This window comes from Tympanuchus pallidicinctus, unplaced genomic scaffold (assembly GCF_026119805.1).
Source record: "Tympanuchus pallidicinctus isolate F22 unplaced genomic scaffold, pur_lepc_1.0 scaffold1, whole genome shotgun sequence".
Taxonomy (NCBI): domain Eukaryota; kingdom Metazoa; phylum Chordata; class Aves; order Galliformes; family Phasianidae; genus Tympanuchus; species Tympanuchus pallidicinctus.
The window spans coordinates 14,632,718-14,659,547 of NW_026294618.1; the positions used below are offsets into that span (position 1 = coordinate 14,632,718).

A 26,830-nucleotide genomic window follows, 5' to 3' on the forward strand; every position below is an offset into this window, starting at 1 on the left:
TGGAGGCACCTCCGGTACGACACCCGCCCCCGGCCCCTCAGCCGCGGCCCCTCGCACCGAGCCCGCCCCGCACAGCCCTCCGGCGCCACAGCGCAGAAGGCGCGGTGAGGCCCGCCCCCCTCTCAGCACGGACACCCTCGCACGGGCCGCGCCCCCACTCGCCGCCCTCGCCCGCTCCCGCGCCGCTGCCAGGCGGCTGCCGGGGGAGAGCGGAGGGGGGGGGGGGGGGTTGTAGCAGTATCGCTATGGCGACAGTGACGTCATCTCACCCTGGATCTAATTGGAGGAAACCCCGTGGCCCCAGCCGCAGCCCACGGGCCAACCGAGCTTGTGCTCTGCCTGCGCTCGCCCCCGCGGCGGCGCGCCGTCCTCGGATTGGCTGTGCGGGCGCAGGGGGGCGGGGCCGGGCTCGCAGAAGAGGCCGCGATTGGCCGCGTGGGCGCGGGCTGAGCAGCGGGTAGGCTTGCCTGTGCCAACGCCCTTTAGCGCTGGCTCTCGCCCGCGACGGGAGCGGCTCTTTCTCTCCGCCACAGCCCCGAGCGAGGCACAGCCGATCGGGTGCCGCCCGCGGCCCGGCCTAGCGTAGCGGACTCAGGTGAGCACGGCGCCGCGTTCCACCGGCGGCCGCCGGGCCCCGCCTCGCCTCGGCTCCTCGTCCTCCATTTTGTGAGCGCGGTGCGGAGCGTTCGGCGGCCGCGGGCGGCGGAAGGAGCCGCCGGGCGGCGCCGCCATTTCACACCCGCCGGAGCTTTTCCCCTCCGCTCCAGGCCCCGACCTTCCCGCTCCGCCGCCGCCTCCCGCCTCGGCGCCCCCAGCCCCGCCGTCCCCGGGGACGAGGCCGCCGCGAAGCCGTCGGGCCCCCGCCCTCGCCTCGTCCCCGAACCTGACCCCGCCCGGCGACGGCCGTGGCGCTCCTGGATGGGAATGGAAGGCCTCCGTCCCGGGCCGGGGCCGCTCCCGCCGGGGGGAGGGTCTGTCCCGCCGCGCCCCGCCACCAGGAGGCGAAGCGGCCCGTGCTGCCCGCGGGGCCCCGCCCGGTCCCGGTATCGCCTCCCGCCCCGCTGGGCTGCGGCCTCGGGGCCGAGCGCACCGCGCCGCTCGCTTTCTGTTGAAGTATCTTTTTCCGTATCCCGCCTTCCTTCGGCCCTCCCCTGCGGGGTGCGGGCACGAAGGGGCTCTCTGGGAGCCGGCCGTCCTCCTGCGCGTCCCCGCGTTTAGCAGCGCTTCGGTGCGCTCGATCGGGGCGCGCAGGGTGAGGACAAGAAGCCGCTCCGTACGCCGGTGCATCTTACCGGCTCCTCGGCTGGAGCTGCGTCCCGTCCCTGGCTGGGTCTCCGCGCTGTCGTTTCCCCGGGGCGGGCCCCGGGACCGGCGCCCGTCCCTGCCGCAGGGTGGGAGGGTACCGGCGCTGCGCCGCGGGACGCGTGTGGGGATGGGGAGCTCTCTGCGGCCCCGGTAAGCGGGCTGCGAGGGCGCGGTGCGAAGCGCCGGCTCCCGGAGTCACGGTCGCCATCCTTCTCCTGGCAGGCTCTGAGGCTCGTTCTCTCGCTGGCGGCGTGACGTCTCCGGCTTCTCCTGCCTTTGCTGCGATACTGCCCTCGCCCCGCCGCCGGCCACCATGGATAAGACCGAGTTGATCCAGAAAGCCAAGCTGGCGGAGCAGGCCGAGCGCTACGACGACATGGCCACCTGCATGAAGGCGGTGACGGAGCAGGGGGCCGAGCTGTCCAACGAGGAGCGCAACCTGCTCTCCGTGGCCTACAAGAATGTGGTGGGGGGGCGACGCTCTGCCTGGAGAGTTATCTCCAGCATCGAGCAAAAGACAGACACCAGCGACAAGAAGATGCAGCTTATCAAGGACTATAGGGAGAAGGTGGAGTCTGAGCTCAGGTCCATCTGCACCACTGTACTGGTGAGTGGGGGCTTTGCTTCTTCTGTGTTTTATCGTGAGAGAAGCGGTATGCTGCTGTTTTCAGGAGCGAAGGTGGGCAATTGGCTGGGGAACATGTGAGGTATTATGCTGCGGTGGGGGGAGTCAGTGCAGTAACTTTTGTAGCTGCTGTGTCGGTTATTGTGAGGCAGAAAATCGTCTGCACTTTGCTGTGGGTGCTGTATGTGCAGAGGTAATTGAGATGTGCTCAGCTGTATTTGAGATGTGTGTCTGATGAAGTGACCTGTGTGCAGTACTACACTAGCTGAGCACAGAGATGCAGAGAATTTAGGCTTGTGCTTGTTGGTCCTGTTGTTAGTAAGCTCATCTTCATAAGGTAAACTGAAAAGAAAATGAAAGCCCTTTATTTCTTAAGGTAGGAGCTAGTAACTTGTTAAGTGCATTTAAATTATTGGTGTTCATTTAACGTGCTGCTTCATGCAAGGAAAAACAGAGGCCTTCAAGAGACATTTTTAGATCTTCTTTCTTAATAAAATTATACTTTATTATCTAAGTAAGACATCTTCCTTTAAAAGTTGGAAAGAAAGAGGTAGAAATTGGCTTTGTCAGACTCGAGTTGACTTACTGGGGTCTGTTCAAAACAAATATGCAGCAAATTTTGGACTAATGATCAACTGAGGTTTGGAAACAGGATATTCTATGACAGGTATAGTACACCTGAGCGTGTTTCAAAGCCCAGGAGTAAATATATCTCTGTGCCAGGAGCAGGATTCCAGATGCTTTTGATAGTGAAGCAGCATTGCAGTGCAGCAGGAGCTCCACAGACCTGTGTCAGCAGTATGGAAAGTATGCGAACCTATTCTGTGTGATCAAGATATTCTGGCTGCAGGAAGCTGTGTGTGTGTGTAGTGCAGTGGTAATGGTGTGGCATGCAGTCTTCAGTGGTTATGCTGTGTATTTTTGAAGTCTAGTATTGCAAGCATGAGAAAGGAAGCAAGTAAGTTTTTGATTTAACCCTGAATTGGGTTAGGAGACCTGAGTTTAAAAGTAACAGAATTTGCATCTTGATAAGTGTTCTGGTTCAAGTACAAGGGTGCTGCTTTGGATTGTGCTGAAACTACCTATGTGCTTCCTTGCATGCTGCCACCTAGATTAGTTTCTAACCACAAGTTAGAGACTTCTCTAAAATAAGTTACTGTTGCTTGAAAATAACTTGGAAATACATTCATTGAATGAACTGAATAAATTTCTTGCTGTGTTTAAGATTCTCCATCTTCCAAAGAAATTGTTTCTACAGTTGTGCCTATAGTTAATTTGCAAAAGCTTCACCTTTGTGAAAATGGTGCAACTTGTATAGGGCACTGATTGTGGTTTCCTGTGAAAAGATTGGCGCTGAAATTTGGGTGTTGATACTAATGCCATTGTGATTCTGCTCCATCTTCTTTGGATTCCCTTTGGAATCTGAGCATAAAGCTTATTCTTCAGACTTCTTAATCTGCCTCTGTCCTCTGAGATACGGATCCTAAGGGTAGGTTATGAGTAAAATCCCATGCTGTGCCATTGTAACACGGAGCTTGTGTTTGTGTTTGTCTGGGAAGGTTGAACACCTCTGGATGGTAAATTGACAAGCCATATTAAAGAGTGGTTATACTGAAATTATTCTAGTTGTGTCTAATGGTGTGCAGCAGTGCTAGCACAAACCTCTCATGTAGGGAAGGTGAGCTTCTCCTGCCCTGTAACTGTCATCTTCCCCAAGTTCTAGTCCGTTTCCTTTGTTAACAGCCACAGTCTGGTTGGCAGCTTCATCCTCCTTGCCCGGAAGGCTGCAGGAAGTGAAGATAGAAACCTCCAGATGAGCATGCCTGCCCAGTTCCACCCTGCTGGCTAAGGTGTGTCTCTTGCTCGGAGATGACAGTTACCTGCTGCAAGCCTTTGTGCTTTTACTCTCTGTTGAGTGCCATGCGCAGTTATGTTCTGCTCTGCTTCTTTCCTCCTCCATCTACCTACTGCTGCTCTGCCCCGTGAGTCAGCAGCCGAGGTTGAAACTTACAATGTGCAGGCACTACAAAGGATGGGTTTCCTAAAGCTAAGCCACAAAGAACTTTTGATTCCTTCATCTTCGAATGGTATTTCTTAGCTACTAATATTATGGTGTCTGCTTGCATCTTTAGACATCTTTTGATCTTTGAATTTGAACTTTGGTGATGCTTTTTCAGTTCTGGGAAGGCAGCTAAGCTGAAGCAACTGCTGGCAAGTAGTATGGAAAGGTTGCTTGTCATCTGGATATTTGGATTTAGCAAGGGTGGATGCGCTGGGTGGAGTGGCTGCTGTTAGTCATACCACTAACAGGTTTTTTTTCAAAAATTTTTTTGATTTCTGGCATGGCACAGCTTTTCAAAGTGAAACGTATTTGCTCTTGTAGAAATACCTGTGCTAGCGTTACAAAATACTGCTGATTGCTGGTGAAACCGCCAGCACTGAATCCATAATTACTCCTTTGCTATGAAGAATGCCTCAAAATAATTAGATAAGGCATGACTTTAGGCTGTGGCTTGATAAGGACTTAAACATCACGAGAGTAGGAGCATCCAAAATCATACAGAGAGGTATATCTCAAATGCGCATATACTTGTGCGCATCTGTATACATAAAAATGTATGAAAATATTCATCTGTGTTACTAATGATTTAATCAGTGTGCCTTGTCAGTAGTTGTAGTACGGTGTGAGAGATTGCATCTTGTGCCAAGCAGTGAAAATGTTGAATGTCTGCCATCCAAGTAGGAGCAGATGTGGTCTGAGCTCTTCTCAGCTCTTGATTTGGTGACTGGTCTTTGAAATGACTCTTCAGTGAAGAAATGGTATGATTTGTCAAACAGTGTGCATGAAATGCTTTATTTGAAAGTGACACCAACAAGTTTTATTCTTGCACTGATGGCTGGATTATCTTGTAACTGAGAGAATTGATGTTGGATTGCTCCTTAGGAATCAGAGTCCAAATGGTTCTGGAAACCCTTTTCTTTATGAATAGAGAAATAGGTTGGCAACTTTACTCGCCCCATCCACCTTGAGAGCAAAGTTCATGTTTCTTTCACATTCAGTGGGTGATTTCAAGGCAGGGTGGCTGGATAATAGGAGATGTGTGATACCAGGCTGTGATTCTGGGTTCCTCAGGTTTTCCAGGAGGGTAACTTTTAAATGAGACTTGTCTGAGTATGTGGATCAAAGTGCTGGGTTTGATAAACTAGGTCCCTTGGCATATCAGTAACTTGCATTATGTTCAGGCTCTTTTGGGGAAGGGGAAGGAAAATAGTGTAATGAGAAGCAGGACACCAACCCTTGACTGAAAGCACTTAACTTTTCACCGGCTTCTGGAGCATTTTTTTCCCTCACGTATTCAGTAGTGCAGCATATGGGCTGTGTCTGGGTCTTAGTGTGATTTGTGCCCTTCGTGGAGCAGTAGAGAGAGAGTTTTGATGGCTGCTTGCTTATGGCTTAGAACTTGGTGAAGAGGTAGTGGCTAAAGCTGCAAAGGCCTTGAAACAGCAGTATGGTGGTGGTTACATCCTCATGGCTGTAGCTGAAATGCAAACCGTTGTTCTAATCTGGTTCTTCTGTTACTGCAGAAGACTTAGAGATGTGAGGTTTCTTGCTTGTTTCCAGATGCCCCTTCAGGATGTCTTCCACAAACAGCTCTCCATTGCACCTGTCAGGTATTTCTAGGAATGAGAGAGTGCATCTTGGAGTTTGAAGAACGGACTGAAGGGAGTGTTGCTTGTGCTGGTGGTTGTTTTCTGTACCCTGTGGGCAGTACCTGTAATGAACTAGTCTTGAGCAGGAGGATGTACCTCACTTCAGTTATTAGTGCCTTCAGGTTTAGAGGATGCTTGTAAATGTTTGATCTTCTGTGAGGTTGCAGCGTTCAATTCTGAAAGTGTGGCTTAGCACGGTGCTTTTGCCAGCTCCCCTTTCCTTCCTTCCTCCTCAACCTCCCTCTTCAGACTGCAGCATTGTTAATACTTCTGCTTCGTGTAATTAAGAAACAACGAATACTAAGGGTAAAGTCTCTGTCCTTGTGGTTTTACTGTGGATCTTGTTCTAGAGCTAACCTATTGAACTGAAAAAGAAAGCAAAAAAAAAAAAACCCAACAACAACCAACCACCATTGAAAGCCATGTATTAGAAGACACTGCTTTTCCAGCAGCACAAATTAATTATTTCATTGAAAATGAAGTCGGTGGATTAATGCAAAAGCAAATAGATTCCTGATTTCAACTAAAATTACCCGGTGTCAAATGATGAACAAGCTTTGAACCTAACCCTGTTTTTCACTGCTGTTATCTTTGGCCTCAGAAAAAATGGAAATCCTGATTTATTGTTTAATTTTTGAATTGTACATGTGGGCATCATAGAATGGTTTAGCTTTAAGACCATCTAGTTCCAATGCCCTGCTATAGGCAGGGACACCTCCCTCTAGACCAGGGTGCTCAAAGCATCTGGTAAGTTCAGTAAATGTCAGCTTGGTGCTGTTACACGAACAAAATCTGTTTCTTTCTGCTTTCCTATTCTAAATGAGCTGGCGAAGTTCATACAGAAAGTGTTGTAGAGGTGAAAGTGGCATCTGAGTAAAGGGGCGTTACAGTCTTCTGAGGATGGGAGCTAAGATGCAGCATTAATCTGAAGATCAGATACACTAAACCACTGCAGTTAACAATGCTTTGCGACTGGTACCAGTTCTCCTGACAGCAGTTGGGGTAGTGCCTCAAGTCATTTTTTGCCATCTTTACATTGAAGCAAATGCTGTTGACTCATCCTCGTGAGTAACTGGCTAAAAAGCAGCTACTTCATGGCACGGAGCCAGGCCTTAGATTGGGAGCAGTACTTCTTGGCACATCCCCAGTTGTGGAGTTACCGTTGAAGACTGTTTTAAATTTAAGTTCAGATCATGAATTCTATATTTAACTTACTCATAGCTGTATCTTAGGTCTTTTTTTTTTTTTGTCCTTCATTAGAATCTGCTGCTGGAGTGCTACGTGTTTTCCTACAAGGAAAACTGAATCTGTTTCTGAGAAAGGATTGAGAGTTGTAGGAGAAGTCCTAGAATGCATGGAGGTTCTTAGAGTGACTGAGATCTGCTGGATCACAATAAAAATAGGACAGGGGATTCTCCCTCCCGTGCAGCCATCCCTTGCAGCATGCCAGCCACCCTGCTGGATGCTGAACTTCTGAAATGTGTGCGGAGTGGTGAAGGATGCAGGATAAATGGCAGCAAAGCATTCTGTCTGAGGTCCTGGAAGCTTGTGCCTCTGTGCGTGCAGCCTTATTTCCTTTTTTAGAAGCTGTTGGGGTGAGTTCAGATCACTGATTTGATATACACAGATATCTAAATCTTGAGGTGAAGCTGAGAATGGGGTTAATTAACGTCTGTGGAAGGTAGAAAAGCATTGGCTTGAGGCATGTCTGCTCTTAAGAGTTCAGGAAGTGATCATTAGCACTCCTGCAAAGTCATGGCTACTAGTGGCTCCAGTGTTCTCCTGAGAGAAGCAGGGTGTGCAGTAATGGGAATAGGAAGCCATAGCACTAATGCAGGTGACCCAGCTGTTGAGAGTGGGGCAGCCAAAGCTTCATCCATCTGTGGTGTCAAATCCATATTTTAATTAGGTTAAGCTGTAGATTAACTAGCATGGTTGTAGTCAAGCCTGTTAAAGCGCCTATAATACTTCTTGTTCATCAAGAATTATTAGATTTAGTGGAGGTCTTTTATTGGTGTGCTGGTGCTGAGGAAATGGGACATACTTGCAAGGTAACAAAAGGCACCTATGTTGGAATTTTTTTTTACCCTGCTGAGGAAATGACACGTAACAGCTGCTTCTAAATCACTCTCATGCAGGCATTTTTCCTATCCAGCAGGTGAGCAGAGAACAACAGCAGATAGTTGTACAATAGATGCCTTTTTAAAATAAAGAGTAGAAGTCTCTATATTGAAGAAATAGAACTTGAAGTAGAAGGAACATTGTAGAGCTTGAAGGCTGAGTAGTTTGTATCTTTAGGAAGGCATAAATATAAATTGGGGTTGGCTGGCACGTCGTGAGAGCCATAGACTTGTGGTTGTTTCTGTATGGGAGCCGAAGCCTGATGCTGTGCTTTCAGTAATGGGGAGCAGCAGATTTTCAGAGGAGGGCAATGAGGAAAACTGGAGGTGATGGGGAAGGTGCTACAGCAGTGATGGCGATATTTTCTTCTTCTCTTTAGTTTGTGGGGCGGAGATGTTTGTTAATGATCTGTGCTGTCTCAGTTCTGTAAATCTCTCTTCTTCTTTTATGTTATGCTTTTGGTCTTTGAGAACTGTATAATCAAAGATGTTAGGATGTTATAATCACAAAATAAACAAGAGTTAGGCAAAGCAGACTATGGTAACAAAAGAGAATAAATAGAAGGCTTACCCCTATTCTGGGTTCACTCACAAGACACCTGGAGATCGCCTCTACTGAAGAGATCCTTCCCCACTGGTAGCCAGCTCTTGAATAGGTCTAGGAGAGGTGCAGCCAGGCTCCACACCTTTCAGCAGCACAGGTGAGTTGCCTCCACCTGTGCTCCTCTGGCTGACTCACGGCTCGCCTCAGGTGATCCATCAGAGGTTCAGGCCGTGACTCAGCAGTTCCCATACAAGAACCATGGGTTTGCTGACCCTGAGTGTTACTGTAGTGTTCAAATGCTTTTGTACTTGACAGTTAGCATAAGTCTAATTCAATCGGAGGCTGACTAGCTAAGTTAAGTAAGACTATTGATGACTTGCAGTGCTTAATTTTGTACAGCTCCACGTTGTTCAGTGGTTTGAGCCTTCCAGGTTCCTCCTCACTTATTTCCAGGAAGCTGCAGCTGAGCATACAGCTGCCTTCTAGTTTGTGTCATTCACCCCGTGCATCGGAATGGCAGTTCATGTGAACTGGGCTCTGCAGCCATACCAGGCACTGGAAATAATTCCATGTCCTATGGCTCTGAGCACCCACCAAAACATAGAAGGCCTGTAAACCAAGAAGTCCCGAGTTACCTGTGGTCTTGTTTGTGCTTTCTTCTTAGTTTGTAAAAGGAACAAAGTAAGTAGTGTTGTACCAATTCCTAACATTGATGAAAGTGTTTATTCTAGCCTTTAATTCCTATAGATACAGGAGCCACATTATGCTCTGAAAGCAGGAAGCTGTTTGCTCTGATGCTAAATGTCCTACATACAGTCATACCAGGCTGACACCATCTTATTTTCTGGATAAAACTTCCTCAGGAAGCTTCAATGCCAGATGAATGAATGCTGTGAAGTTCTTCTAAGTGGAGATTGTTGTACGTGGAGGTGGGCAGGCAGGGACTTAGCACCAAAGTCAGGGCTGGCTTTCTATGAGAACTTGTTAGAGGTTATCTGGAATGTTGGCATTTAGCTCTCAGAACTTAGAGTTGTTAGACTTCCTTAGCTTAAAGTTGTCTGGGTGGAGGATAACAAATTACTGGCATACTGTTAATGGGCTAAATAAAAAACCATATATTTGTCTCTCCTCGAAGTTACCATGGAGTAGAGCAATACAAAAGGCTCTTCTTCCAGCAGCTCTGAGCAGTGAGAGAGAGAGGGAAGCATATGAAATTCTATTACCTTTCTGGCTGTCAGTGATAACAAGCCTTTGATCGAGGGCTTCCAAACAGAGCAAAAAGTGAACTGAATAAAAACAATCAGAGAGCTGTTGCTCAGAGTTCATTTGACAGCTTGAAAGGTTGGCTTTAAAAACAAGTTGGCCGCACAGGAGCCGCTGCCAGTAAACCCTGTGTAGCTCCTTGCTCTGGGTTCACTTTGAGTGTTGCTGGTCTTGTATCTCAGGGCCTTCAGCACTTCCATGGCCGCAGATCACGTAAGTAATTTTTAAATGCAAATTTAGGCTTGGACTGCTATTCTGTCATTATGGAAGACTGCAAATGGAGCACACAGGAGGAGACTTCTAGGTAGTCAAGGTCCTGAAGGGAAGAATTTATTATCAGTAATATGTTTGCTAAGTGTAAAATAACACTGGAAGTGTATCAGGGGAAATCTGTAAATGGAGTTATGGAAGAAGGCTACTGATCAGTTGGAGATTAACCTGTCCATACAAAGGAAAAAAAAAAAACCCACCCTTTCCTGAGAGCTTTGGCTGTACTGTATAGCTATTATTTAATCAGAAACTGCAATTATTGAAAAAATAACACTTTTTGAACTCATTTCTCTTTGGCAGGAGAAAAAACTGTCAGACTTCAGGCATCTTTCATGAGAACTTGAATAATCCTTTGGCTTTTGCTGGATTGTTGGCTTTGTCTGATGAAGACCTATGGAAAGGAGAACTTGCATTTCCACGCTTAGTGTTCCTGGCTTACGTAGTTCTTTGGGGACCACAGAACTTAACTTCTTGCTTTAGGAGTAATGTAAGCATGGAATGCTAATGCTAGATGAAATCGATCTCTGCCCCAGGTGTAGGCAGATGTGCTGTAGCTGAAGTTCCCAATGCATCTACTAAATGGGATTCCAGATCGTTCAGGGCCAGTCCTAAATACAGACTGCCAGTTCTTAAAACTGTGTAGACAGCTGCTGAGGACCGAATGGAAAAGATGAATTAGGTCATCTCTCTGTTTCTGTGCCTGGTGTTTGCCTCTTCTCTGTGGTGCTTTGTCAGGTCATCTTGCAAGGTCGTGCCATTATTGGAAAGGCACATGCATATTTTGTTCAATATATGCACTGCAGTACAGATGTCTTAGGAGGTCTGCATGGAAACTGTTTCATGCTCTCCCCAAAGGAGGTGATGCTGAGAGCTTGAATCCAGAAGGATGAAGCGCTTACTTCTGCTGAATTAGTTTTGAAAGTAAAGTGATCTTTAGTGCTACAGCAGGGACTCTCCCTTTCCTGTCAAGAAAACAACTGCTGAATGTTAAAACACACCTAGGTTGCAGTGAGTCATGCTGTGGACTTTGGAATGACTGACTGAGACTTGAACTAGTCAGGGGCTCTTAGAATACCCATGTACTAGACAGTCAAAACAGGAGGTTGTATGTGAGTACGGGTCTGACTGAGAGGTCAGAGCATACAGCACTGGTCTGTGCTGTCAGATGGTTTGGAACACGTAACATTTGGACTGTTTAAACTTGCAGGTGATAATTGCCTTGAAGGAATGCATTGGTCTGAACCGTCTCAACTTCTCAGCTTTATTTTTTTTCTATTGGTGGAAACCACTTCCCTGGATCTGCTTATAGGTGACCTATCTCATACGGGGCTACGATGGACTTACAACTGGGAAAATTCCTTAGTCTCCAGTATTTTGTGTGTTGTAGACCTGGCTGAATTTGGGAAGGGTTGTGTGCTTTGCATAGCGTGTCTGTTGGATTTAAGCTGCTTGTCTCCCAGTTGAGACTGAGTGTGACCTTGAATCTATGTTTGGAACAATGAGTTAACTTACTGAAAAAAGAGTTCTGACATGCACTCTGAGCATATGTGTGTGTGTTTGTTTCTGAGGTACCTTGCCTCAAAAATAGATTTGCTTTGAAACAGTTTCTTTGCTTACACGCAGCTGTTTGTCTTGGTGGAGTTTGACCAGTGTGTGCTGTTGCAGGCAAGTACGACGTTCAGCTAATTACAGTTACCTGTTCTCACCCGTATAATGTGTTCTGGTGGTTAACTTCAAAATCTTAAATAAAAATGGAAAATACAGAATGTTCTGCATCAGCTGAGGGAGGAATGCCTGGGAGACCTGAAGGTACTGAACCTGGTCTCTTAAAGAACTACTGAGGAGCACCTCCTCTGGTAGGGCTGAGGAGCGTTTGGACAGCAGAGCACTGGAGAAGCTGAAGTTTGAGGAGCTGATCTCTTTTTATTCCATGTCTGAACTTCTTTCTTGGCAATGGAAGGATGCAACTTTTTTAATACTATACATGTAAATATTGATTTGCTTCTCTTTCTGTCAAGGAGAAATCCTAATGAGATTTCCTTTTTGCAGATACTTTATTTTGATCATGCTAGTGAAACCCTAGTGTGAATATTTCTTTCAGTCACTAAAACCTGCAAATCCAGATTGCTTCCCCACAAACTATTATGTTTGCTTTTAAAGAATAGCAAAATTCTATGCCCAAAAGATGGAGATGGTAATGGAATAAGCTGTTTTAATTAACTTGAAGTAAGACGTCAAGGCCTTAAGCATGAGAATGTTGCTGAAATAGTCTGACTTGAAAAAATCAAACTTTATCAGAACTCTATTCATGAAACTCTGCCAGGGATTTTGAACATCAGCACGCTTCTTCCGACGAGGCACAGCCTATGCAGTTGATGTTCCTGGAAGCAGACTTCTGGAGAACGTTGCAGCTTGTGATGCTTGATCTTGGTATTAACTGGCTCTATTTCTTTCTTGATGGAATGTAAGTAATGTAGTACCAAATCAAGTTGGTGACAAAGGTAAAACCCAATGCAGATGAGTCTTTTAGTGGCTTGACATTAAATAAATTGCTTCTGGAAGTCTGCAGTAACTTTAGCTTGCTTTGAAAAATAGACCTTGAGCTACTTCTAATCATAGAAGTGCCTGAGTTGGGAGGGTCCCACAAATGTCATGGTCTCCAGCAACCCCAAAGTAGATAGTCTTTGGAACTGACCTGGTTCATGTTCATCCTTTAGTATTAAACTGGTAAATGTGAAGAATAGATGCCAAAGCCATTAGGTAACATTGATATGCAAATACGTATGTTAATGGCATTCGGTAAGAAAAGCATATGCAATAGTGGTGCAGGTGCTGAAGGCAGCTATCAACTTAGTACTGAGTGTGCTGCTTAAAGATCTTGGCTATCAGGAATCTTGACAGCAAAGTATGTGAGGAGAGAGAACAGCACAGATCAGAAAGTGGTATTATTTCTCTTCTGTTCAAACATAATACATAGCTAAGTTGTGCAGAAGGTACTTAATGCGTGTTGTGGTTGAACTTGATACCCTAAGGCAAACTTCTCTTCTGAAATAGATTGTGGGGAGGAGGCTGACTTCTCTGGAAAAGGGGGCAGGAGAAAGCATGCATGGCATGCAGCTGGTTCATGAATTGTAGGGGCTGGATGCATGCACAAATAATTATGAGGGGCCTGAGTCTTTAGGGAGCTTCTCTGTCTCTGTCAGGTACTCCAAGTGAATACATGGCTGGCTTATTCCTTCAGGGCTTGCACTTCGTAAGGCATAATGATAAGGATGTGATGAGAGCAGACGAATTGGATGTAATGTTTCTGGCTCGGTCTGGTTGCAATAGTCTGATGCTGTGGCTACATGCTAACCATTGTTCCTGCTTACACAGTGAGGGAAGAGTGAAAGTAATGGTAAAGCTTCTCAGTTGGGAGAGAGCAAAAGGAGAATTAGAGAAGGGTCCAAAAAGGCAATTGAAATATAGGGTTGTTTTTGTCATGTAAAGGAATAAGTGTGCCAATGGTTGAGGGAGGGTATCACAATAAAATTCAGCTTTAGAGGGGGAAGAAGTGGTTTGTTTAGAGGTTCCTAACTGGCTTCCTAACATGGCCCCTTCAGGCAGCTGTGGATCTGCTCCGGAGACCACGTTGCTGGCATCTCTTTAGAAAATAAGTTTATTCTTTTAAATAAATTCTATTTAAAAAAAAAAAAAAAAAAAAAAAAAAAAAAGGCCTCCCTTTGGTGGGGAGGTGGGATAAGAATATTGTCTATGGGAGCTTGATGTTAATAGGTTGTCTATGGGAACTTGATGTTGAAAGGATGGCAAGTGTTGGCCCTCTGCAAAGGTAGAAGTGAATTGAGATATGTAAGCAACGCTAATGGGAAGGAAGAGGGGAAATCCTGTCACAATGCAGGAGGGTCAGTGTGCTGCTGGAGAATAACGCGTGTCCAGGAAGCGGCAGATCCAACCACAGATTGTCACAGTGCAAACCTATTCTCATGCAGTCATCCTGAAATGAACGGTCTGGTTTGAGAACAGACTCTTGACTCCTGCTTCTTCATACTGCTTGTGGTTTGGAGAGTCACTCAGCAGCAGGGCAAGCCAGCAGAAAAGGACTCGAGTATCATGTGGCTTTTCAAGGAGGCATCTAAGGTATGTTTCATTTGCTAGAACAGGTAATGACTAGTTCTTTAAAAGATACTAAGAGCCATTGCAGATTTTGATGGTGCCAACTGTACACATACACTTCTCTAACCTGGTCCGTGCCCCCTTAGATTAAAAAAAAAAAAAAAAAAAAAAAAAAAAAGTAATAGGCACATTTGGTCTACATGAATTGAAATGGCAGTCTGACATATTACGAAACTTTCTTGAAATCATACATATGGGAGTCCCCAACTCTGTTTTTCAGTAAAACTTGCCTTAATAAATTTTGAGGTGGCTGAGATCTCCCTCATTGTTCAGGCTGCCCATTTTCATTTTAGTTACTAATAACTAAGTTAATAATAAGTTAACTAATTATTAAGTTAATAAGTTGATAATTAATTAAGTTAATAATAAGTTAATTAAGTTACTATTAACTGTGGGATAGATGAGTGGACAGTGAGGTGGGTTGAGAACAGGCTGACTGACAGAGCGCAGAGGGTCGTTGTTGGTGGTGCAGAGTCCGGTTGGAGGCCTGTAAGCAGCGGTGTTCCTCAGAGCTTGGTGCTGGGTCCGGTCTTGTTCAACATCTTCATCAATGACCTTGATGAGGGGATAATGGCCACCCTCAGCAAGTTTGCTGATGATACGAAGTTTGGAGGATTGGCTGACACGCCTGAAGGCTGTGCTGCCATTCAGCAAGACCTGGACAGGCTGGAGAGCTGGGCAGAAAAAAACCAGATGAAGTTTAACAAAAGCAACTGTAGAGTCTTGCATCTGGGGGGGAATAATTGCATGCACCAGTACAGGCTGGGGGATGAGCTGCTGGAGGGGAGCTCTGCAGAGAGGGACCTGGGTGTCCTGGTGGACGACAGGCTGGCCATGAGCCAGCAGTGTGCCCTTGTGGCCAAGAGGGCCAGTGGCATCCTGGGGTGCATTAAAAAGAGCGTGGCCAGCAGGTCGAGGGAGGTGATCCTCCCCCTCTACTCTGTCCTGGTAAGACCTCATCTGGAGTACTGTGTCCAGTTCTGGGCTCCCCAGTACAAAAAAGACAGGGATCTCTTGGAAAGAGTCCAGCGGAGGGCCACAAAGATGGTGAAGGGCCTGGAGCATCTCTGCTATGAGGAAAGGCTGAGTGATCTGGGTCTGTTCAGCCTTGAGAAGAGAAGACTGAGAGGGGACCTGATCCAGGTCTATAAATATCTGAGGTGTGGGGGGCAGAATGGTGAGGCCGGACTCTTTTCAGTGGTGAGTGGAGACAGGACAAGGGGAAACGGCCGGAAACTGCAGCATAGGAAGTTCTGCACCAATGTGCGCAAGAACTTCTTTACAGTGAGGTGACGGAGCACTGGAACAGGCTGCCCAGGGAGGTGGTGGAGTCTCCTTCTCTGGAGATGTTCAAGACCTGCCTGGATGCCGACCTGTGCGACCTGCTGTAGGGAACCTGCTTTGGCGGGGGGGTTGGACTCGATGATCTCTGGAGGTCCCTTCCAGTCCCTACGATTCTGTGATTCCGTGATTAAACTTGTACTTGATGTAAGATTCTGTGACTGATTGCTGTATGATGGAAAGACAGAAAAGCCCAAATGGGGAGTGGTTGTAGGACATCTGGAGTTTTCTAGTCTGTTACTGCGAAGCAAATTCTTACCATGCATGTCAGCTCTCACTGCCCTAACAGCATTTTACATCTATTAGAGGGAGGTATGATGGATTGCAAGACATGATAATGATGATGTCTTGAGATGAATGGCTCACTAAGCATTCCAAATACCTTACAGATTTGAAAGATAATCAGGATGAGGATAAATTAGCTTTACTCAGTCTGTTTGCATTTTCTTCTGTCCTACATGACTGATAAACACAAAATCTTGGTCCACTTAAGGCTATTTAAAAAAAAAAAAAAAAAAAAGAAAAGATATGCTCCACTCTCAGTGGTGGCGGTGCAGATCTCTTACCACAGAATCACTGAATGGCCAGAGTTGGAAGGGACCTCAAGGATCATCAAGCTCCAACCCCCCTTCCTCATGCAGGGCCACAAACATCCATATCTAATACCAGGCCAGGCTGCCCAGGGCCCCATCCAACCTGGCCTTGAACACTCCAGGCACGGGGCATCCACAACCTCTCTGGGCAGCCTGTTCCAACACCTCACCACTCTCTCTGTGAAGAACTTCCGCCTGATATCCAACATAAATCTCCCCTCCCTCAACTTAAAACAATTTCCCCTTGTCCTGCTGTTATCTACCCTTTCAAAGAGTTGACCCCCCCCCCCTCCCCCTCTGATTGTAGGCTCCCTTTAGGCATTGGGAGGCTGCAATGAGGTCACCTTGCAGCCTTCTTTTCCCAGGCTGAACAAGCACAGCTCCCTCAGCCTTTGTAGGAGATGCTCCAGTCCCCTGATCATCTTTGTGGCTCTTCTCTGCACCCTCTCCAACAGCTCCCTGTCTTTCTTGTACTGGAGGCTCCAGACCTGGATGCAGTACTCCAGATGGGGCCTCACAAGAGCAGAGTAGAGGGGGGCAATCACCTCCCTGTCCCTGCTGGCCTCCCCTGTTCTGTTGGAGCCCAGTATATCACTTGCTGAGCTGCAAGGGCACACTCCTGGCTCATGTGAAGCTTTTCATCCATCAGGGCCCCCAGGTCCTTCTCCACAGGGCTGCTCTCAAGGACTGCTCCTTCCAGTCTGTATCGATACCTGGGATTCCTCTGGCCCAAGTGTAAAACCTTATGTGGTGTGATGATGATTTTGGAGGCCCTAAATCAGCGATGAGCTGTCAGTGGGAGCTGCTGTCTGGACAGTTCTACTCCTCCAGCTGAGGAGCACCTAGGAAATAAAGCAGCATATGTAACTTGCTCTTTGCTGTCTGAAAAAGACTTTCCAAACATTGACTTTTTTTTCTGATAGTTTTCTTAGAGTTCTGCATGGAATCACGAGGTTTCAAGCCTGCATGATGCAGGCAGCGCTTTGAGAATGCACTGACACACTGTGCATCTCTGTAGGGCCTCAAGAGAATCAGCAACTCCTAATTTAATGTGTGCAGACTTACTTAGTGTGCACTCAACTCCGTTGTCTGGGTCATTGATGGAAACACTGAAGATAGCTGGCCCTAGAGTTGAGCTATGGGGAACCCTGCTTTTGTTGGGTCAGCAGCCTGGTGTAACTCCATTTACTACAACTTTGATGGGCTTGAAGCGTCAGGCTCATACTTGGGAGTCCAGCTGTGTGTCCAGGAGGATACTGTGAGAGATGGCTGTAGAAGCTCTTCTAAAACCCACAAACCACACATTCCCTAGGCAGGTATATTTGTCACAGAAGGATATTAAGTTAGTAAGACATGATTTTGCCTTCATGAACCCATGTTAGTTTTGTCAGATGACTGCATTGTCTTTCAAGTGACTTTGAATAACTCTCTCCATAATTTTACCAGACACTGAAGCGAAACTGACAGACCTATAATTATGAGTCGTCTTTTCTGCCTTTCTTGAAAATTGGAATAACATTTGGCAGCTTCCAGCTGACTGGAGCCTCTGCAGTTTCTGCAGACTGTTGACCAGCCTTTCCCAACGTGCAAGCTGCATTCAGCCCAGCACAGCGCATCCTGCACCTGCCCAGGGTCCTGATGGCTGTGCCTCTGCCCCATCAGGCAGCCTGGTTTGGCTCCATGTCATCACTTCTTGGCAGTATGTACATTTGTGGGCAACTGTTTTCAAGGTGAAGCACAGGAAAAATAAAATGTCATGAGAAATCTCTGATGAGCACCTTGAGAGCTCACTAAGAATTACAGCCGCTGCCATCAAACCAGACTCAGGCATTAGTTTTTTCAGAAACGAGGTCAGATATCCTACTAGTTTTATGGTTGCTTTTACAGTTGTTTTTTTTTTAATGAAAACATGAAGTGCAATAACTGGTTTATATTTTGTATGTGGCCTGAGACAGTTCTTCACTCCATGTGGCAAGCCAAAAGGTTGAACACCTGTGCTGTTGCCAAACAACTGAGAGAAGGCTCATGGTATTGATGGTCAATTCAGAACCCTAGGATGAATCTCATCAGGCCCCATAGACATCTGTGCAGCAGCAAATCCTATACAAGTTCAATGCCAGCTTACCTATACTGTAGCTGTGGTCTTTCAGCCCATTATTGCTTTTAAAGACAGAGAAGGCATCTTTAGCAGGGACTTACCAAAGTCTTGTTCCTCCTGTCGATTCTTCTCCTGAGTGCATTGGTGTTGCACATCTCAAATACATTCCAGCTTACTCAGTACATGGTAGAACAGGATGAAAGCTGTCATCAGCACATTGTCCCTCAACCACTGTCTTGCCATCCTATGGTTTACCATTAAGAAGCCTGTTACTTACCCCTTTTCGTCCTTGAAACTACTCTAAAGCTCTTTTAAGTCAACCCTGCTAACTCTGAAGAGGAAAAAAAAAATGGGCTGATTGGATCTGATCCCTCCAAATGGAGTTGCCTACAACAACGCAACGTTTCTTCTTCGTGAGGTGGTGAGCAGCCATAGGGCAGGAGGCAGCAGGTGTGAAACTGAAATGTGGGGAGCTCTGAGGAAGAACTTATTTACTGCATGGATGACTGAATGCTGCAACAGATTGCTCATAGAGGCTGTGGAGTCTCCATCTTTGAGATTCTGAGATGACTGAGATTCACTCACTGGCCTGACCTTGGTGACTCTTAGTATGGATCATCACCTACCTTATCATGTCTCTACGCAGTCTTATTTTGGCATTAATAAAAGTAAGAATAATCAGGGATATAGTCTTATCAAGTACTTGTTTAAAAATCTTGTACAATGCTTCCTTCTTAGTTGTCTGGTCAGTGTTCCTTAGACTGGCATCATTTCTCACCTGTAATCTGTGTACATGTATAAATCGGATCTCACCTGCTTAAGGTAGTCCCAGCATTAGAACGTCCTTCAGAGATCGCTAAGTTTTCCTCACCAGTTTAAGGAACCTTTCTAAGCACAGCTGTGTCAAGAATCAACTTTCTCATCTCTGAGAGGTTTCTTTGGAACTTCTTCATTGTAGCTGAGGGTACTGCATTGCTGTCTCTGAGCCTTTGAAACTGTTTTGTGCTATCGTGGCTGGCATAGACATCCATCTATGGAGAGAGGCATTGGGAAACTACCTACGCAGAGCTCAAACCTGCAGGGTGGGAATAACTTGCTGTAAAGTGAGTGACTCATGCAAAATAACAGTGTTAATGCGATTTTATTACCCATCTGCCTACTCTGTCTTACTTCTTGTTTTGAAACATATCTAAGGTTTTGCTGTTGCTTCCATAACACTATTGAAGTGTGCTATTTAATACATTCATGCAAGCCCTTCCATACTTCACCGTGTGAAGCAAAGAGGTTTTTTTAATAGTTTGTATGCCATGTTAGGCAGTGTGTGGTCTTTGGTAGTCTTTTTCTAACATTACAAGACTTAAACTGTTTCTGACTTGGTAAGTGGAAGGATGTCGGGTGCCAGGTAGCACCTTCTCTGCTGCTGTGTTCCCATGGAGTGTAGTAGGAGTGCTTCCAGCTCTTTGCTGTTCCCTAATGTGGTGGTAGGAGGATGTTTGAAAGGAGCTACAAAGCAGACTGTATTGTGATGTTATATCCATGGTAAGAATGCTGTGTAGAAGCTCAGAAGGCTTTTTTTCACCCAGCTAGAAGTGCTCTGCTACAAATGGCAGTTTAGAATCATTACCAACAAACACCTCAGAGGGTTTGGGATGAGTAAGCTCTTGCAGATGGGTTGCTGGTAGGTAGTGGTAATGCTGTTGCAGTAGGCATTGGAGGAAGAATGTTTGTATCTAAAATTCAGTTGAACTCGAACATTACTTTTGTAGCTGCTTGAAGTTGACTTTCTGCAGTTTTTATGACCTGATAATTTTCCAAGTAACTAAATACAGATCATTATCGCTTCACTTCTTAGTGTAAAGTTGTTCTCAGTTCTGTGGGGCTTGAGTGTGTTGGAGCCTACTGGCATCTTTTGTAAACTCCAGAGAGCATGGCTGCTTTGGGGTCAGGAGTCAGGAAAAATCCATGGGGCTTGGGGACAGGGAAGACAGAAAACATTCTCCCTGTCGGTTCTCTGAAGCACCTGAAAGCGAAGTGCTGCTATCACTTGCAGGAAATCCAAACCTCCTCCTTCACTCCTACCATGGAAGGGCTAGGGGTGCATTTATACAGAATGCTGCACAGCTTGGAAAATAAACTCATCTCATCTTGCCTAGAGGTCTGCAAACCTGTCCCTGTTCCTCTGGCTGTAGGGAACATAGAATTCTCTGAGTTGATGGGGATCCACTCCCTCCTCTGGCTCCGCACAGGACCACCCAAAATCAACCCCTGTGTCTGAGAGCAGTGTCCAGATGCTCCTTGAACTCCAGCACTCGGGCCGTGCGCACAGCCCTGTGCAGCCTGTTCCATGCCCTCTGCCCTCTGGCGCAGACCCTTTCCCTCACCCCCAGCTGCCCTCCCCTGGCACAGCTCCATGCCGTTCCCTCGGCCCTGTCGTTGTCACACGGAGCAGAGCTCAGCGCTGCCCTCCTGCCATCAGGCCTCCCCTCAGCTCCTCTGCCCTGAGCTGAGCACACCGAGGGGCCTCTGGCACAATACAAATGTCCTTTGTGTACTGTCCTCCCTCTACCCCCCCCCAAGCCCCACCCAGTGCAGGAGGTGAGATTGCACAGAGCATTGCAGGACACCCCCTCCCCTTTTCTGGTGGCACTGCTGGGCCCGGTGCACCCCAGGGTCCAGCTGGTCCTTTGGGCTGCTGGCTCACGTTCCTCTTGCAGTTAGCCAGAATCCCCAGATCCCTTTCTGCAGGCTGCACTCCAGCCTCTCATTTCCCAGTCTGTACATATAGCCATAGCTGCCCTCTCCTAGGCACAAAATCCAGCACTTGCTGTTGTTCAGCTTCACGGTTGGTGATTGCTCAGACCTTCAATTTGTCAAGGCCTCAGGGGAAGAAGAGCTGTGTGAGCAAGCGAGCAGGGATTCAGGATGGTGCTGGCCAGCAGGGTCTGGCTGTACCAGCTCCTGGTGCTGCTGTCTGATGAGGCTGGCTGCCAACTGGATGGGTGCAGACCTGTAGCTGCCTCTGGTGGGTGGGTTGCAGATCCTTTATCTCAAGACTAATGAATGCAGTTTGTACAGAATGCTGCACAGTTATTCCTCGTGCTTTTTTTTTCCTGTGAAGCAGAATGAGTTCTTATAAATAGCTTTGGCAATTATTGCATAATGTTTCGTTTTTCCAGTAAAAGCTTACTTCTTTGAAGTGATGTTTTTATGAGAAGTATCTATTCTGAAATGAAACTCAGTCCTGAAACTCTATGCCAGTAAGCCTTTTTTTGTTACTTTTTCTGCACTCTGATCAGATAATTGACTGAAATGATCATCTTAATAGAGTATCTAGCTTTGTGCATTTGCACAGTTTGTTCAGTCTATCTAAAATGCTCTTTAAACTTTTTTTTTGGCGTTAATTTGTAGCTAACATTAAAGTCTATGTAAAAATGCTGAAGAAAATAAATTTAACTTAGTTGAAACAGTGTTTATAACATGCTAATGTCTTGATTCTCTTTTTTTTTTTTTTCCAGGAGCTGTTGGACAAATATTTAATAGCTAATGCAACTAATCCAGAGAGCAAGGTATTCTACCTGAAGATGAAGGGAGACTACTTTCGGTACCTTGCTGAAGTTGCCTGTGGTGATGACAGAAAACGTGAGTGCCTTTTGGTCCTTAGGTCATTGTTAGCTAATGAACTTCAATTGTGAGCCATGGGGGAGAGGACAGTAAGTGAACTACACACATCAGTGTCTGACTGAATTTATGTTTAAGTCAGCAGTGTGGGAAAGACCAGGCTTGTTTCTATAGGCAGAGGGTAAAATTCTGAATACACCTTTAACACAGTATGCAGGGAGATTTTGGCTGGTGTTCTTGCCATCTACCCTGTGCTTCTGGATAGCTGTCTAATAATGCTCATTCAGAGCTTTTGGGAAAAAAAATAGGTGTTAGTCTGGGAATATACTTGATGTCATCATCCATGAACATGTTATGCTTATTTATGATTTTAACCATCTAAATGTGGAGTAGTCTTCATTGTAATCATCCAACTAAGATTTTAAATAAGTAACAGCATTACTAGTTCAGTAACCATGGAGAAAAGTATAAGCTCCCTGGGAAACTTGATGTTGGTAGGGATCATAGAATCACCGAATCACAAGGTTGGAAAGGACCTACAAGATCATCCAGTCCAACCGTCCTCCTATCACCATTACTACGCACTGAGTTACTAAACCACATCTCGCAGCTCCTCATCCAGACACCTCTTGAGCACCACCAGGGACAGTGACTCCGCCACCTCCCTGGGCAGCCATTCCAGTGCCTGACCACTCTGAGAAAAAATATTTGTCCTTATGTCTAATCTAAATCTCCTCTGGCACAACTTGTGGCCGTTTCCTCGGGTCCTATTTGTTGTCTGGGAGAAGAGGCCAGCCCCTTCTTATCACAACCTCCCTTCGGGGCTAATGTCATCCCTGTAATATTAGTTTGCCCTTCTGGACCCAGCAGCAAAGACCTGGAAAACTTCACAGCCTAGCAGGGTTACTTTCACTGGGCGTCCTCTAAGAAGGCACTTAGAACTTGTGCAGGCGTAGGTGGTCCTGAGTACCTCAGTAAGATCTTCTGGGGAGTGTTTTAATTCTGTCCAGAGATGTACTGAAGTAAATAACAGAACTGTCTTGCAAGGTACCCAGGTGCTGTTGTGATGTTAAAAGTTGCGGTATGGCAGAAGTTAAGGATGACTTTCTGTGTAAGAAACAAAAGTTAGTTCTGGAGTGATGGTGTAGTAAAGAAGAGAGATGAAAGGCCTTAAAGGATTGAAGTTGGAGGATGAAAACACAGAAAACAGAGTAAAAATCTTTACGTTAATTAGTTGCTTTCAGGAATTTTTAGCCCTTCATCTTATTCAAACGACACCAGCAGGTCCGAGTTCAGTAGATGCGGCTTGTGTCTGCTTTTCACAAAGATACTCTAATCTATGTTTTTGTCTCAAGCAACAGCTACAGATCTGGACTTCTCTAAGCAGAGAAATGCCAGCATATCTTAGCTGAAAAGACTGCTTGTAAAGTGATGCTACATGCTGATACGGGTTGTTACTGTAAGAGAAGGACTGATTGATAACCTTACTAGTGGATTTTCTTGCTTTCCGTGTGAAGAACTTGTGTTACATGTATCACCACGTACACTGTGCTTGGCTTTTGGAAAATGTCTCTAATATCTAGGCAAGTTTCCTGCATTAACTAGGCTTTTTGCCTTTTTTTCTTGTTCTCAGTAAATCAAGAATAGACCATCAGTACTCATTACACCATAAATATTGAGAAGCTTCCATGTATGTTAACAACTTTCACTTAACACTTAACAGACTTTATTTAGAGGGTTTTTTTTTTTACTGACACTTCAGCAGGGGCATTTAGGGTTACTTTGGCCCTTTGGTTGTGTTCCCGAAGCCAATCTTGACTAGACCATATGCAGCATTCCAAGTGTATCTCCTTTGGCCTATTAACCTCTGCACAGTGTGGGACTTTTCCAAATTAATCTAAGCATGACCTCGTTTTTTTTTAATCTCGACTTCCTATTTCTCCTCACCCAGTTTTTGGAGGCAGATACTTAGTTTTTCAGAACCACGCAGCACGTGCCTTCTAGACTTCCTCAAAAAGAGGCAGGTCTGTACAAACTGTTGCTTTCTTAATGCTACACACCCAACTCAAACATGAGTATGTTCATCCTGTGCAGAGAGCTCTGTAGAAAAAGTAATGGATGATTTTTTTTGATACCGAAGGATCGTGTTGTGTCAGAGGGCATACGTTTATATGTCAAGCTGAGGTACTGTAGTCATTTTCATTGTCTGTGTTTACTAACCTTGTAGGTTTATCTGTCTCTGTAGTACCTTCATCTGCCTCCTGCGGTTTGTCAGTGTGGTACCTCCACCTAAAATGGATGTAAAATGATTGCCATGATTTAACGCAGAGTAGACAGTCCTCAGTGGAGGGCTGTCTGCTCTCCTGCTAAGCATCGTATCTTTAATGAACAAACAAAGTGACCCTAACTCATACTGAAATATTTCATATTCTTTTAACAGAGACAATAGAAAACTCACAGGGGGCTTACCAGGAGGCATTTGATATCAGCAAGAAGGAGATGCAGCCAACACATCCGATTCGCTTGGGTCTAGCTCTTAACTTCTCTGTATTTTATTATGAGATTCTCAACAACCCTGAGCTTGCCTGCACACTGGCCAAGACAGTAAGTTGTTCTTCAGTTCTCTGTGCATGCTGGACAGTAGAAGAGTGTTTATGCTTAAAATTATCTGAATGACTATTTCCTAGTGTTTATCCTATGTTGTATAGCAAGTTTATGAGCTCATGTTGTTAGTGGAATTAAAGGAGTGCAAGCCAGTTGTATTTAAATCCTAAGCAGCACGACAAGTTTTTACTGCCTTTGTTCATGTTTCTGGTAGAGCAATTCAGGTCACTAATTTCTAACATTACTTTTTTGGATTTAAAAAAAAAAAAGCTGCCTATACTGATAAATGTAGCTTCTGTTTTTTAATGATTGGTCAGTGGAGTAAAGATGGCTTAATCGTTGCAGGCGTTTGATGAGGCCATTGCAGAACTTGATACACTGAACGAAGACTCATACAAAGACAGTACCCTCATCATGCAGTTACTTAGAGACAACCTAACAGTAAGTTGACGTTTTCTGTGCTGTCAGTTCTGTAATCTTAATTGCTTAGACCAAATTTGTCATGAAACGGAAACATTATTTAGCACAAAACTTAGCAGTTAATTCAGGCTGTTTACCGTATTATATTTTCTACTTATGCTACATTAAGGCTGAATTATGATGTCATCAACTGCATGCTGTCTAACACAGAATGACAGCTTGGCTTGTTTGTGTTCTTCATTTCTTGATGGCCTTTGAAAGGAACAGAGGAAGGTGCTTTCAGCTATTCTAACATACAAAATAGGGCAAGGAGTACAAAAATAGTCGTCCATGATGTGTCAAGAGATTCTTTCTAAAACTCTGTGATCGTTACCTCAGAAACGAGGTGTCTTTCCTGTTGTTATATCCAGTGTAGCTTACTTTAATTCATTTTCCTGATTTTTTTCATTAAAACAAAAGGTCTGGAATTACAGTATACTAATGATGAGTTGACTTTTGAGCGTATGTTGTAATGATTAGCTGTAAGAAAAGCGCCTAATGGAACTTTTGGGCTCTTAAAATATGTAACTATGGTAATTTTTATAGAGAATATCCTCTCTATGGACAGTTCACTGCACTTAAAATTGCAGCAAGATTTATAATTTTATTATATTTCTTCAGTAGAAATGGCTTTATTAGCATTATAGAATGCTTTGTCTCAATAACCAAAATGGCCATTTTTGCTTTAGGATCTAGCTCTGCTTTTTAAACTGATGTTTCTCCTGAAGTTGTCATTCAGACTTGAGTGGTCTCAGGTTAATGATGTAGGTTGTTACTGAGCACAGAAATCTGGACTTCACAGTCTGCTCTGCCTTTAATGGCTGAGGAGCATCACTGGTTGTGCCTGCTGCATGGGGAAATGTTTCCAATTACCCCTGCACAATCAAGTACCGTAAGCCAGGGTTGTACAGCTCCAACGCATTGGTCTTTTGCCTAGCTCCTGAAATGTAATTGCTTATTTCTGCATGATAGCTGTCTCCTTTTGGAAATAAAACTGCTTCTGAAAGCTGACACCACTTTTCTTTTCTTTCTAGTTATGGACATCAGACAGTGCAGGAGAAGAATGTGATGCTGCAGAAGGTGCAGAAAACTAAACTGCACATGGGGTGTCATTCTCCCTTTCCTTCTCAAGAAACCTTTTTACACGTCTCCATTCCTTATAGCTCCACTTGGATTTCCTATAGCAAAGAAAACCCATCCATGTGTATGGAAATCAATTTATAGTCTTTTCACACTGCAGCTTTGGGAAAACTCCATTCCTTGATTTGTGTTTGTCCTGGCCTTCCTGGTGTGCGGTTACTGCTGTAGAAAAGTATTAATAGCTTCATTTCATATAAACATAAGTAACTTCCAAACACTTATGTAGCGGACTAAAGTGTACCTGGTATTTAAAAACAAATCTGAACCAGTTCCTGCCAGTTGACTGTGTTTTATATTACAGTAAGATATGAAAATGTAGTTAATTGCAACTAAAGAGTGTTCCACATAGCTTTTAATTCTCCACATTCCCTCCTTATTCTGCAGGTTTTCCTTTCCATAATTGACTTTCACATGCTACTGTGTATTTTTCAGTAGAGGTATGGAAGTATTGGTCCTGATCAAGTTGAGCATTTCTAGCTTGGAAATTTACAAATCGAATTGCTTCCTGTGTAATGTAAGACAGGAGCTCGTGTGTTCGAAAACAGGGGCTACTCTTCATCTTCAGTTGCTGCTGTTTGAGTTTATGTCCCTTCCCAATAAAAGTTCACTTACACTCCTGCCTTTGTAGTTCTGGTATTCACTTGACTATGTATTAGAAGCAGCATGTTACTGCCGGAGTACAGGCAGTGCTTTTTGGCAGACTAAAGTGCATGTCATTTCTTAATACACTGGAATGGGAAAACCAATTGAAGTTCACATGTCCAAGTATAAAATTTAGTACTTTTCCATGCAGGTTTGTGCACATGTGAGAAGGTGTCAAGTTTGTCCAGTGATTGTTACTTAGAGAGTTCGGACCACTATTGTGTGTTGCTAATCATTGATTGTAGTCCCAAAAAAGCCTTGTGAAAATGTTATGCCCTCTGTAACAGCAAAGTAACATTAAATAAAATTACATTTTATAAACCA

General features: G+C 45.2%; 1 protein-coding gene and 1 long non-coding RNA gene across 2 annotated transcripts; one reads left to right on the forward strand and one right to left on the reverse strand.

Moving 5' to 3' along the window:
* Nucleotides 1–453: 453 nt before the first annotated feature.
* Nucleotides 454–26,830, forward strand: YWHAQ (tyrosine 3-monooxygenase/tryptophan 5-monooxygenase activation protein theta). The gene is made up of 6 exons (XM_052696741.1): nucleotides 454–595; nucleotides 1,528–1,912; nucleotides 21,559–21,682; nucleotides 24,102–24,265; nucleotides 24,611–24,706; nucleotides 25,759–26,830. Exons 2-6 carry the CDS (start codon nucleotides 1,619–1,621, stop codon nucleotides 25,816–25,818), a joined length of 738 nt encoding a protein of 245 aa, XP_052552701.1. The 5' UTR covers nucleotides 454–595; nucleotides 1,528–1,618; the 3' UTR covers nucleotides 25,819–26,830.
* LOC128087386 (uncharacterized) lies at nucleotides 8,135–8,556 on the reverse strand. Its single transcript, XR_008209824.1, has 2 exons — nucleotides 8,333–8,556; nucleotides 8,135–8,234 (listed from the first exon to the last, which is right to left on the reverse strand). It is a non-coding gene; the product is annotated as an uncharacterized LOC128087386 (long non-coding RNA).